The sequence below is a fragment of the Eriocheir sinensis genome, chromosome 11, assembly GCF_024679095.1.
Source record: "Eriocheir sinensis breed Jianghai 21 chromosome 11, ASM2467909v1, whole genome shotgun sequence".
NCBI lineage: Eukaryota > Metazoa > Arthropoda > Malacostraca > Decapoda > Varunidae > Eriocheir > Eriocheir sinensis.
The window spans coordinates 6,162,691-6,177,372 of NC_066519.1; the positions used below are offsets into that span (position 1 = coordinate 6,162,691).

Here is a 14,682-nt window from a genome sequence, read left to right on the forward strand (position 1 = left end):
AAGTTGAGTAATGCAGAGTGGAGTCATCGGCGTAAGAATAGATAGGACAGTTCGTTTTGGAAAGAAGATCATCAATGAACAACAGTAAGAGAGTGGGAGATAGGACAGAACCCTGTGGGACACCACTGTTAATAGGTTTAGGGGAAGAACAGTGACCGTCTACCACGGCAGAAATAGAACGGTCAGATAGGAAACTGGAGATAAAGGTACAGAGAGAAGGATAGAAACCGTATATATATATATATATATATATATATATATATATATATATATATATATATATATATATATATATATATCTATATAGAAAGAGAGAGAGAGAGAGAGAGAGAGAGAGAGAGAGAGAGAGATTGACAGATACAGATATATAGATAAATAATTAGCTAGTTATATAGATAGATTAATCGATAGATCCACAGAGAAAAAAAATAGGGAGGGATTTATTAATTCATGGTTCTCGTATTGGTATACAGTACTGCTGGTTATCAGAATATCAAAGCGTGACCCTGCCCTCCAACACTGAATGAGTGCCGGATGACTTGGCGGGATGTGTCCCGTCCCCCGTGTGTGTGTGTGGTGGGGTGCGGGGGGGTGGGGGGGTGGGGGTGGATGTGAGATCAGTAGTAGCCAAACATTCGTCACTATACATCTATTTATTTATATATTTACTCATTTATTAATTTATATATTTATTCGAGCTCTTTCGGGGAGGTTACTGGCTGGTGATAACGACTCTAGCACGTGATCAAACCACGGAGAATGACACACAAGACAGCACAAACACTACCCCCCCCCACACATCCCAACCCCCCCCCTCTCTCTCTCTCTCTCTCTCTCTCTCTCTCTCTCTCTCTCTCTCTCTCTCTCTCATACCATTGAAAACTTCCTTCTGGGGTGGGCAATAGAGGAGGCGGTGAAGGCGGCGGGGGCGGCTGCAGCGAAGGACATCATTACGTTCACGAGGGCTCGGTTGTGGTCGTCGCCAGTCAGTTGCCACAGCCACGTCTCCGCTAGCGACACCACCAACACCAACGTGCCTAGAGAGAAGATTTACATAGATTTACATAGAAAATCAGACCACACAGACCCCATGGTCCAGACTAGGTGGTCTGCCCTTAAACCTAAGTGATTCTACATTAATCAGAAGGCTCCAAAACGCTGCATTTCAACTCTAGTTAATATTAAGTTCAAGGAAGTGACGGTCGAGCTCGTTTTTGAAGGAGTCAATCGTGTTACACTGGACCACTGACGGTGGGAGTTTATTCCATTCTCGCACTACAACGTTGGTGAAGAAAAATTTGGTGCAGTCTGAATTTACTTGTCTACATTTGAGTTTTACGCCATTGTTCCTCGTACGCAAAGTGTCATCGATCATAAACAATGTTGATCTGTCTACATTCGTGAAACCATTAAGTATTTTAAAACATTCGATCAGTTTTCCTCGGAGGCGACGTTTCTCAAGAGAGAACATATTAAGGGCGGAAAGCCTTTCTTCGTAAGATATGTTACGCAAGGAAGGGATCATTTTTGTTGCCCGACGCTGAACACCTTCTAATTTAGCAATGTCCTTTGCATGGTGGGGAGACCAAAACTGTACCGCATATTCCAAGTGGAGTCTGACTAAACTATTGTAGAGTGAAAGTATTACATTTTTATTCTTGAATAAAAAGTTTCTTTTAATGAAGCCTAACATTCTGTTCGCTTTATTTGCTGCATCGATGCATTGATGTGAGAATTTGAGGTTTGACGCAATTTTGACCGGCAGGTCCTTAGCATTGAACGCTTTTGAGTTCAACGCCGCGCATTTCGTAATCGAACTTCTTATTCCTTGTCCCAACTTGAAGGACCTGGCACTTGTCTACGTTAAAGGGCATCTCCCATCTATCCGACCAAGCTGAAATTTTGTGCAAATCCTTTTGGAGGCCTTGCCTGTCTTCGTCAGTGTGAACCGAGTTACCAATCTTTGTGTCGTCTGCAAATTTACTAATGCGATTATTGAGTCGAACATCCACATCGTTGATGTAAATAATGAGGAGCACTTGGCCAAGAACCGAGCCCTGAGGGACGCCACTAGTGACCGGCGCCCACTCTTGAGTTAAATCCGTCAATCACCACTCTTTGTTGTCTGTTGCTCAACCAATTTGCGATCCATTGGTGTACTTGACCGTCAATACCTATTTGCTTTAAATTATAAAGTAATTTATGATGTGGGATTTTATCAAACACTTTCTGGAAATCAAGATAGACTACGTCCAGTGATTTGGTTACGTCATAAACTGTGAAGAGGTCGTTATAAAAAGTCAATAGGTTTGATAGGTAGGATCTTTTGTTACGGAAGCCATGTTGTGAGTCTCCAATTAATGAGTGGCTTTCAAGGTAACTCACAATTTTGTCTCTAATTATGCTCTCAAGTAGCTTACCTACAACTGAAGTTAGACTAATGGGCCTGTAATTATCTGGTAATTTTTTGTCTCCTTTCTTAAAAATCGGTGTCACGTTAGTCTTTTTCCAATTCGAAGTTCTATTTCTACTCTGCTCAAAAAGACAAGAGCGAAATACTCTCCTTGCGACAAGGACCTTGTCGCAAGGACATATTGAATACGGTTGTGAGGGAGGAGAGTATTTCGCTCTTTGTTTCTTTGAGCAGTGTATAATATACTTTGCTGGTCCAGGACTTTTATTTGTTTTAAGTGATTGAAGGGCTTTAAGGACTTCATCGGTTGTTATTTCAAAGTTAGGCAATACATGCTCGGGATTTACATTAGTACTGGTGTTGGTGGTAGTGGTGGGAGGACTGTTAGTATTAAATACCGAGGAAAAGTAATTGTTTAATAGGTTTGCAACGTGTTGGCTCTCAGTCACTAGTGCACCGTCATTGTTTGTTAAGGGTCCAATTCCACATCTGATCGCCTTTCTGTTGTTTATGTAACTGAAGAAGGATTTCGGATTATTTTCAGAGTTGGCCGCAGTATTTTCTTCATATCTACGCTTTGCCTGACATACTAATCTTTTCACTCGTCGCCTCGCATCACGATAAAGTCTAATGTTTTCGGGCGTGTTTTGCCTGTAAAACAATTTGCTCTCCTTGACTAAGTGTTTAATTTCGCTCTTAAACCAAGGTGAGCTTTTATTAGTGTTACTTAGCCTCTCACACAAAGGGACGAATGTGTTTTGCTGGGTGAGTAAATGATTTTTAAAGCTTAGCCAGGCGTCCTCTACATTACCGTCATCTGATAGTTGCATTTCTATTAGTTTTCGTCGGATTTCTACGAAGTTAGCTCTTTTGAAACTGGGCACCTTTATTTTCAGTCACGGATGTTTGAGCTCTAATGTCGACGCGCACTAATTTATGAGCGCAAGAACCGAGGTGTTCTCCTACCCTGACATTACTGACTAGGTTATCTTGGGTCGTTATAATAAGGTCTAGTATGTTATTTTGTCGAGTTGGTTCAGAAACCATTCGGCTTAGATAATTTTCTTCTAAAAATCCGATCGTTCTATATGACTCGCCTTCTGTACCTGACAGTGTCGCCCAGTCGATATGGGGGAGGTTAAAGTCTCCTAATATCAGTGAGTCGCTGTTGTTAAGTGACTTCCTTAAAACGCTGTACATTTCAAGATCGGCATCGAGTGATTGCCCCGGAGGCCTGTAGGTGACAGATATAGTTAAATTGACCTTTGCAATGTTTACTCGCACGCACAAATGTTCAACGTTACTGTCTCCTGGTGTTTTGTCAGTTGGTTGCAAATAGGTTTTGACAAAAAGGGCGACACCACCCCCTCTACGGTTTACACGATCTTTGTTGAAGAGTCTGTATCCATCTATGTTGTATTATGTACTTAAAACAATATTTGTGGTGTCGATAAATGTTTCGGTTATAGCAATTACGTCAAAATTTTCTGTCAGAACAAGACATCTCAGTTCATCAGATCTTAGGCTACGCGCATTGAAACTAAGGACTCTTAGGTTATCTTGAGGCTTGGTAATAGAGGTGGTGGTACTTGCGGGTTCAAGGTTACGAGTTTGTTGCGATGCATGGCGTCTATTTACACGGGCGGGGTGGAGGGACGTGGGTGAGAGTCGTTTTTTGATCGGGTGTCACGTACTGCGTCGTTTAGGAGCCTTCCGAATCTGGCTGCCCCGATGGGGGACAGGTGTATTCCGAGAGAGAGAGAGAGAGAGAGAGAGAGAGAGAGAGAGAGAGAGAGAGAGAGAGAGAGAGAGAGAGAGAGAGAGAGTGAGCGAGAGAGTGAGGAGAGGGAAGAGAGAGAGAGAGAGAGAGAGAGAGAGAGAGAGAGAGAGAGAGAGAGAGAGAGAGAGAGAGAGAGAGAGAGAGAGAGAGAGAGAGAGAGAATAGGGGTCTTAGTGAGCTCTGATCTCCGTCCAAGGGCACAATGCATTCAAGCTAGAAATCGAGCTAATAGGATTTATTTCAAGGAGCGTAAGCAACAGAAGTCTTCCTCAAACTATATTTAGCATTAGTTAGACCTCATCTTGACTATGCGGTTCAGTTCTGGTCACCCTACTATAGAATGGATATCAAAATGTTAGAATCGGTGCAGAGGAGGATGACTAAGATGATTCAGGGGTTGAAACTTGCCATACGAGGAAAGACTCAAACAGTTAAACTTGCATTTGCGTGGAGACATGATCGAGGTTTATAAATGGATGAAGGGCTTTAATAAGGAGACATTAGTAACGGGTTTAAACTGGATAAATTCAGATTCAACAGGGACATAGGCAAAAATTGGTTTACTAACAGGGTGGTGGATGAGTGGAATAGTCATGTGGTGAGTGCCAATACAATTGTCACATTCAAAATAGACTAGATAAATTCATGGACAGCGATATTATGTTCTTATGTTCTTATGTCCCTGTGGAAGAGTTTACTCTGGCCGTAGAAATTGTACCAGGGTTTAAAGAACTCAACGTCAAGCTCTCTGCTTAGAGTCTGTAAGTGGTTGTTGAGGCTGAAGGCCTTGCTGAAGAAGTCGCTCTCATCCCACGTCCGTGGTAGAATTCCTGAAATCAAAATGTTAGGGGATTTAGAATTATACTGCTGGATGAGCCTACGGTACTTGTCCAGCAGTTCCTCAGACCGGGTCATGGTGACGTCGTTCGTACCTGTATGGAGAACAAAGAGTGAGTCATTAGAAGCCACAGCGGAGACCTCGTCCAGGGCAGCTGTGATGTCGTCAACTCCAGCTTCGGGATAACAGTAGTTAAGCCTACGACGGGAGACTCTTCCACAGAATTCAACCACCTGATAGCGAATCATAGAGTCCCCGACTAAAAAGGTGCTCTGCTCCTCGTCGTCCTCCTCCAGTATGGCAAATCTGTTGTAGCAATGAGTAGGATAAATGGCTCTAGGGAGTACGAGAGAGAGAGAGAGAGAGAGAGAGAGAGAGAGAGAGAGAGAGAGAGAGAGAGAGAGAGAGAGAGAGAGAGAGAGAGAGAGAGAGAGAGAGAGAGAGAGAGAGAGAGAGAGAGAGAGAGAGAGAGAGAGAGAGAGAGAGAGAGAGAGAGAGAGAGAGAGGGAAGAGAGAGAGAGAGAGAGAGAGAGAGAGAGAGAGAGAGAGAGAGAGAGAGAGAGAGAGAGAGAGAGAGAGAGAGAGAGAGAGAGAGAGAGAGGAGAGAGAGAGAGAGAGAGAGAGAGAGAGAGAGAGAGAGAGGAGAGAGAGAGAGAGAGGAGAGAGAGAGAGAGAGAGGAGAGAGAGAGAGAGAGAGAGAGAGAGAGAGAGAGGGGGGGGGGACAAACAAAAGGAGAGGAGGGAGGGGAAAGGGGAGGAGGAGCGAAACGCGAGGAACGAGAGAGAAATGTGTTTTTGTGTATTGCGTTTTACAGGTGTCCAGCAAGGTGTGGTGTGGCACATATCAGCACAGGGCACTCAGCAAACCACTGCACAGAGAGAGAGAGAGAGAGAGAGAGAGAGAGAGAGAGAGAGAGAGAGATGGAAGGGGAAGGCGTGGGAGGGGGGGGAGGGGGGGATGGAGGGAGGAAGAGGGAGAAGGAGGTGGAGGGAGAATTGCTGGGTTCACACATTCACGATTTGTGGTCCACGATGGCCTCCCGGAGAGCAGTTGATTAAACCGTGACCTCTGGCCACGCTCTGACCACCGGATTACCCCTGTGGAGGCTGTACAACGGTGTACAAAGGTAGTACGCCGGAACGCGAACGACGTTCCCGGACCATTCGTGACCCCACCCCGGAGCCCTCCCGACCCACTTACGGCGGCCACGGAAAATGATAGTGTATCACCAAGGTTACAGCCAGTATACCACGACCCACCCACGGCGATAACGATGAAGTTACGGACTTGCCTAGGTGCCTTCCCGGTATTTCACGGACATCGGCGCCTAACCGTTGTAGCATCTTGGTATTTCTGCCGATGTATAAAAAGGGGGCGTTGCCTGGAACTAGAACCAGTCCACAAGTGTCCCTCGTGAACGCAACAACATGGAAGAGAGCGACCTAGCCAAACTCAGGATATTGATGCTGCACAAGCACAACATGGAGTGTCTTGCCATAGAGAAAACTGTACTGGACCTGATACAGCTGACAAAAAAGAAGTCGAAAAAGAAGAGGATTTGGGTGAAGCCCTACCTGACGAGACGGCCTATCTTGGGTCATTATGTCACACTCATGAAAGAACTGGCAGAGGAAGATCCAGAGCTGTACAAAAACTTCCTCAGGATTGATGAAGACCTGTTCAATGAGATTGTTGCACGTGTTGGCCCACACATTGAGAAGCAGACAACATTCAGGAGATCACCCATTGAGCCAGGACTACGTATTGCGATCACACTTCGTTTCTTAGCAACAGCTGATTCCTACAAAAGCCTTTCGAATGCTTTCCGCGTTGCTGTGAACACTATTCACCATATTGTGCCCATGAAGTAATTAACGATCAGAATATAAAGACTATACTTTTCAGTATCGATATATGCTGAATATGAATAAAAAAATGAATGACAATGCAGATGATAATAAAAACCATCAGAAAGTATGACTTACATTTAGATAAATGTATGTACTGTCGAAATAATGTTTTGACTAAGTATGTGAATGCTTTTGTTATGTTTTAAAAGAATCAACATGTGAATGCTCTTTTTAGTGTTTAAAATATCCAAGACTTTACTATTCATTATAAATATATACTTGATATAAATAAAAAAAGATGAAAGAAAGAATGCAGACAATGATAAAAAACATTTGAAAATAAAGACTTAGGCTTATATTGTACTGTTGAGATAATATTTTAGACCAATATGTGAATGATTTTGTTATTTTTCAATATACTGACACTGTGTGAATGTGAATAAAATAGATTGAGGAACAAATGTTTTTCCTTCCCTCTGCCAAACACAACAGCAGGTTAAGGAAAGGGGATTATAGGACCTGATGCTTAGGTGTTAATTGAGGGGCAAGGCTACTTAGGTCATTAGTGGCAGCAAACTGACCTCGTAAAGCCGGTCCTTGAGGGCTTTGTTTTTATATTCCTTGAGCCCCTTGTTGTAGAGGCAAGGGTGCTCCTGCAGCCACTTCCCCAGGTCCATCTCCACCGCCTCATCAAGGAGAGTGGTGGCGGCCTTCTTCCTTCCATTTTCCTGGGGCTGAGTAGCTACCTCTTGCGTCTGGGTAGCGGTACCTTCATCCTGCAGGGGGGCTGGGGCTGCTCCGTAGCCATCTCGGCTGCTGCAGGGGCTGATAACTGGAGCTCGTCGACCCGCAACACGTACACGGAGGCGTCAGAGCGCTGGGTCATGGTGATGTGCGCGCTGGGAGGTCACGGGCCCAGCCCGGCAGCGTCCCGACAGCTTTATGAGGTCGATAGGCGTCCGCAGCACACGTTATCATACCGTGGCTGAGCGGCGGAATGTTACGGTTATTTGCGATGGCCTACCGACGTTCCCGACGGACTCCAGGTGCTAGCCCGGACCCTTCCCGATGACATCCCGGATAGTCATGGCATTTGACAGTTGTCGTGTTGAGCCACGAGCATTTTGCTCGCACCAAAATGATCGTGAGACACTGCCGACGTCCAAAGTTTTCCACGGCGGGGTTACGATGCTGCGCCGGAAATCCAAGGTATGTCAAGGTTAGTCACGGTTACACTGCCGATTCACCATTTTTGCGTGTCGGGAGGGCACCGTGACCACAAACCGTGCATGTGTGAACCCAGCAAAAGAGAGGGTGGAACGAAATAGGGGGAGGGAGAGAGAGAAGGGGGGGAGCGAGAGAGGAGGAGCGAAAGAGCGAGTGTGGAAAGAGAGAGAGTGGCAGGTGAGGGGGTAATTATGAGATTAAGTAAGTCTCTGGGGAAAAGTCAGGTCAGAACGCTTTCTACACCTGTAAGGGAGTGGAGTGTTGCCACGTGGAATATGGAAATATCAATAAATAGGACGGAGTGTAGCACTAATGTTTTGTGTATATGTGTATATATGTTTACTGATCGCTACGTCGAAAAGGTAGATCCAGGGGAGAGGTAGTAAAATTAAGGGCAAACACTTATCCTTTCTGCGAAGCACAACGTCGTTCGCAAAGCTATCGGCTCATGGCACACAGCACACGGTACTGTAGACAGCTCACAGTCTCGGCGCACAGCAACACGGCACAACAATCAGCACACAGACTCAACACACAGCTCACAGTCAGTACACAGACTTAGCGCACAGCACCAGCACAACAGTCAGCTCACAGCACACAGTACAGCAGTCAGTACTTAGCGCACAGCAGGATCGCCAAATCGTTTGGCTAACAACACTTTGTAACAAGCGGCGAGTACTAAAGACGTCTGAAACAGCGTAACCCAATCCACGAGGATGGGAGCAGAAGTAAATGAGGTCACGTGTGGCGAGGAGCGCGTGACCCCGTGACCTCTCGCAGTGAGGAGCGGGCAGCGAATGAGAGACAGTGTAAAGAAAATCATGTAATGTTCAACGTGCCAAGAAGAGAGGGGAAGGAGGGAGAGATGCATATATCCGAAGTGCTCTCAGTATTCGGCCAGTGTAAACAAACTCATATATTAGGGAATCACGAATCAATGAAGCATTTATCAAGTTTTGGACATCAAGATTAAGCTCATATCATATTTAACGTGCCAAGAAGAGATGGGAGGGAGAGAGGGGTGCATATACGAAGTGTTCTCAGTATTCGGCCAGTGCAAACAGATTCAAACATCAATACTCACTGGAAGCATGACTGAAGTTTTGGACGTTGTATGTATTGGATGTAATATTCAACGTGCCAAGAAGAGAAGGGAGGGAGGGAGGGGTGCATATATCCGAAGTGCTCTCAGTATTCAGCCAGTGTACACAAAATCAAGCATCAAGAAACCTTGAGAACTTTACTGAACTTCTGGACCTCATAAAGGCTGCTCATGTATTATTCAACGTGACTAGAAGAGAGAAGGAGGCAGGGAGAGATACATAATTATATCCGAAGTGCTCTCAGTGTTTGGCTAGTGCAGGGGTCTTCAAACTTTTCACTACGAGGGCCACATTATATTTGGCACATTTTTGCGGACTACAGGAAAAAATAAAGAAGCGTCAGTCTTATTGATTTTGTGAGGGAAGACTACTTATTTACCCTTGTTTCACCTCAGCAAGGTGCACTTCGAGCCCTGCTAATCCTCTCAAAGGCCGCGGTAACGCGCTTCGAACCTTGCTCCATACCTCCAAGGGTTCGAAGGAACGTGATGTGGAGGACCGACGTGGAGGTGTGAGGGAGACTACCCTGGGACTCAGCCGACGTTAACACCTTTACCGGCCTCCCATTCTGCTCACAGCCGAGCGGGGTTGTGGCTGACACGAGCCCTGCCAGTCTGCTGCCCCGTCATTGCTCTCCTCCTCATCGGACGTCGTGGCTTCATCTCGCTGCCTCATCTCCATCCTACTTGTGCCCCCTGGGCCCTTCCAACTCCCACGTCACGACACCGTCTCGCCGCCGCGTCACCACCCTGCCAGTGGCCCCTGGCCCTTTCCAACCGGGACTCTGTGACGCTGGACGACGCTACACCGGGAATACTATACTTCTCCCGTGTGTGTGAGTGTTGAGGAGGCAATTAAATGTAAAAGTGACTCTAGTGTTTATCTCGCTACGCACCCAGGGAAGCTGAGGAATACCAGGCCTAACGAGGGACTTGATCTGGCGTCCCCTCCACCTAACTACGCCTGGGCCCTGTCCCTCACAAGTGACGACCTCGCCAGGATTCCTCCTCCCTTCCGTGTGCTTCGAGGCGAGATGAACCACCCCAGTCACCATTGACGGTCAGGATTGTCCCCTACCTCCACTTGCTGTTCCGGGCTCAAAGTGAGTGTTTTGGTGACTGTTTTTTTGTTGTGTGATGCTCTTTCTTTGCCTAACCAGGTGCGTCATAGATGACTCTGGTTCAGGGCCTCGTGATTGTCAGGTGCAGAGTTTAACTCTTCTGACCTTGGACCCCTTCATCCTAATGTTTCACATTAGTTTGGGTCGTGTTTCGTGCACTTTGGTGGTGATTTAATTCACCCCGTTTTTTTGAGCTGGTAGTCTCCATTGTTTGTGTTTATTTAATTAGAAGGTTGAACAGCTTAACTGTTTTCATTTATAGTGTTTTGTTGTCTTGTTCTGTTGATTAGTACTCCGTTGAAGATGTCGTCAATTCAGGAACTAGTCAGCTTAGGACGACAGTTGGGCTACGAAGGGGACGACCTCAGGAACTTCGTCTCCGATGAGCAGTCACGCCAACGGGACGAGCGGGAGCGTGAAAGACAAGAGAGGAGAGAAAGGGAAGAAAAGGAGCGAGAAGAGAAGGAAAAGGAAAGGGAGCATGCTCTTGCCCTTGAGCGGCTTAAACTTCAAGCACCTGGTAACAAAGGTATGGTCCCCCTTGGCGCCGACCCTGCCACTCGTCCCAAGCTACCAGTGTATCGCGAAGAGGAAGAGATAGCTTCGTATTTCACTCGCTTCGAACGAGTCGCCTCTCTCCTCAAGATTGCCGTCAGTGAGTATGCCATCTACCTAGGAAGCTTGCTTACCGGTAAACTGGCTGAATTTTATACTTCTTTGTCGGCAGACGTTACAGAAGACTACAGCCAGCTGAAGGCATCCATTTTGCAGCACTTCCACCGGACAAGCGACCACTACCGCAGCGCCTTCCGTTCAGCCAAACTCGGTGCCGGGGAAACATTCCAACAATTCTCCACCCTTCTAGTCCGACACTTCGATCACTGGCTCGACTCCAGCGAGGTAACTCTCTCCTTCTCGGATCTCAGGTCCTTTATGATCCTTGACCAGTTTATGGCTTCCGTCCCAGCTGAGTTACGGATGTTCCTGAAGGAGAACAACATTCGCACACTAGACGAAGCCGTAAAGCGCGCCGATATCTGGGTTTCTGCCCACCGCTACTATTCAAGGTACCCTTCAGTGACTCAGCCCAACAAACGGCCGCTCTCTACCAAACCATCGTCTTCAAAGGGATCTCCACCCACTTCAAGGAAATCATCCTCAGATAAGTGCCATAATTGTGGTAGCCAGGCCACATTAGACCAAACTGTCCTCAAAATCCTGCATTATTCAAACAAAAGCCTAAATCTGACTCTTCCCCGGGAAATGTAAAGATCGCGTCCTGCCTCTCTAAACCTTCTTGTCAACAGTACTACACTACGGGCACCATCAACGGCTCCAGGGTGTCAGCAATCATTCGGGATACGGGATGCTCCAGTATTCTAGTGTCAGCGGAAGCCCTGCCCGACGTGGACGTCTCTCAGTGTGACACCGTTCGCTGCTTCGACTACTTAGGACGAGCGGATGACTTCCCGGTGGTAAGGTGTTTCCTTCGCTGTCCCTACTTCGACGGTTGGATCGACGCTGTTCGCGCCCCACTAAAGTACTGCAGCGTCTTGGTGGGTAACGTCGAAGGAGTGTGTTCACCTGACGACCCGGACAACACCAAGATCTACGAAGACTCTGTAACTCCTATTCCAGTTGAGGTGGCTGCTGTCCAGACCCGTGCTGCCGCCGCTCGGAAAATTCACCCTTTGGTACTCTCAAACCTCGAGCCTTTGTCTGTGACACCTAAAGAATTCTCTGATTTGCAGAGGGTGTGTCCTACTCTAGTTGCCCCGCGGAACAAGGCCGCCAATGGTGAACAAGATGTCACTTGTAAGGGTTGCACTTTTAGCTATGAGGTATCCGAAGGACTACTTTACCGGATTTGCCTTTTGTCAAATTGTCCGAACCTGCCTGGCAAGAGATATTTAGTGGTTCCCGCAGAATGCCGCCGTGCAGTATTAACCCTCGCCCATGAGAGTCCTCTAGCTGGCCATCTTTCGCACCGCAAGACGGGGATGAAGATCGGAGAACAATTCTACTGGCCAGGTATGTGGTCTGACATCCGTAGCTTCTGTCAGTCGTGCGACAAGTGTCAGCGCATGTCCGTCAGGGGAAGAGTGAAACCAGCTCCCCTGAAACAACTCCCAATAATTACAGAACCCTTTTCAAGGGTTGCTGTTGATATCGTTGGCCCCTTATCTCCTCCAACCTCTGAAGGACACCGGTACATCCTAACACTCATACACTTTGCCACAGGGTTTCCTGAAGCTGTCCCCCGAAAAGAAGTTACTTCCATTTCGGTAGCTGAGGCACTGTTAGAAATATTTTCAAGAGTGGGTATTCCCCGTGAGATCCTGTCGAACCGAGGCACACAGTTTACCTCGCAGATGATGTCTGAACTCCATAGGCTTATAGGAGTTAAGCCACTCTTTACTAAGCCTTATCATCCTAGTGGCAACGGGAGGATTGAGAGGTTCCACTCGACTCTCAAGGCATCTCTACGAAAATTGTGTTCTGACAAGCCTCGGGAATGGCACCGCTACCTACCTGCTGTTTTGTTCGCCTTAAGGGAGATGCCGAGCGATCGAACAGGATTCTCTGCCTTTGAGCTCTTGTATGGAAGGACAGTAAGTGGCCCGCTTTCGATCTTGCGCGATTTATGGGAGGATAACAAGCTCACTACTGATGATCGATCTTGCTACCAATATGTTATAGAGTTGAAGGACAAGCTAGCGGACTGTGCGAAAATCGCCGCTGAAAACGCAGACATAAGCGCCGCCAAATATAAGACATACTTTGACTTGAACTCCCAGGACCGACAGTTCAAGCCGGGCGACGAGGTGCTTGAACTCAAACTAAAGTAAAACAAATGGAAGATATTCAACACAAAACTTGTTGGCATTAATCAACGTAATCCAAAAACTATGCCTGTCTTCATTTTTATGCAACCACATTAATGTGAAGGACGATAGTGCCTTTTTTTTGTCAAAATCTGATTGAAGTCAGGTTCCAGATTTGAGGAGCCAATTATAAGGATTAATTTCAAATGTTCATCATAACTTTGCTCGATGGTTAGATTTGACACACTTCATTCTGGAAAATGTTTGTTTACATAGGTATGTTGTACCAAAAATGGACACAAATTACAATTAATATGTTTAAATTTTGGACACAGAAGGTTTCAAAATTTTTTAAAACTCAATTAAATATCCTTCTTTATGCTTGTCTTTAAATCTGGCATCTGCCTAGAGATCAATGGTTTCCATTTGAAACTGATTTGGAACATTTTCAAAATAGCAGTCAATATTTTTTTTTTAGCAAGGGAGACAGCTCAAGAGCACTAAAACAAAAAATGTAACAAAAAGCCCGCCAGGCGCTGCTCCAACAAAAGTAACCAGAACAAGAGGACAAAAGAGAGGTCAATTTCGGGACAAGAGGTGTCTTGACTCCCCTCTTGAAAGAGTTCAAGTCATAGGCAGGAGGAAATATAGACAAAGGAAGACTGTTCCAGAGTTTACCACCAGAAGGGATAAAAGAATGAAGATACAGTTTAACTTTTTCATAAGTGATTTGGACATTATAAGGATGAACAAGAGTAGAAAGTCGAGTGCAGCGGGGTCGAGGGAGGGGGGCAGGCATGCGGGTAGCAAGTTCAGAAGAGCAGTTAGCATGAACATATCGGTAGAAGATAAAAAGAGATGCAACACTGCGCGGAAAATGGATTTTGAAAGAGCCTAATTTCATTTGCTTTGGCATCAAGGTAAGGAATTAGCTCCTGAATTTTTTTTTCCAACCTGCGGGTCGGATGAAATCATATGACGGGCCGAATGTGGCCTCCGGACCGCATATTTACGAAAGGTTGTTAGGATTTTGTCGCACGGAGCCTATCCCCACCCCTTGCAGTGACGTCACGCGTTGATATATCCTGATTGGCTGCTGCCTCCCTCCTTCCCCTCTCTGCCCCCTACCTGCCTCTCTCCCTCTGCCTTGCTCTCTCTCGCTCTCTCCCTCCCTCCTCCAGCTTATATTGTGCTTTTTTTTTTTGTTATTCAACAAGTAGCTCCTCTCCGTCTTTATCCTCTCTCTCTCTCTCTCTCTCTCTCTCTCTCTCTCTCTCTCTCTCTCTCTCTCTCTCTCTCTCTCTCTCTCTCTCTCTGCCTTTGTCTCTGCCTCCCTCTATCTATGTCCCTGCCTCTCTCTCTGCCTCTGTCGCTGCCTCTCTTTTTCTGCCTTTGTCTCTGCCTCTCTCTGCCACTGCTTCTGTTACTGCCTCAGTCTACCTCTGTCTCTGCCTCTGTCCCTGCCTCTCTCTCTGCCTCTCTCTCTCTGTCTTTGTCTCTGCCTCTCTCTGCCTCTGTCTCTGCC

The 14,682-nt window shown here is 46.4% G+C and overlaps 1 protein-coding gene across 1 annotated transcript in view; it reads right to left on the reverse strand.

The window, feature by feature from the left end:
• LOC126996803 (ammonium transporter Rh type A-like) overlaps positions 1-14,682 on the reverse strand; it is a 120,450-nt gene that overhangs the window by 62,808 nt on the left and 42,960 nt on the right. The window contains exon 5 of the mRNA XM_050857665.1: positions 874-1,037. Within this exon, the coding sequence (XP_050713622.1) occupies positions 874-1,037 (164 nt within the window). The remainder of the gene's footprint in view (positions 1-873; positions 1,038-14,682) is intronic.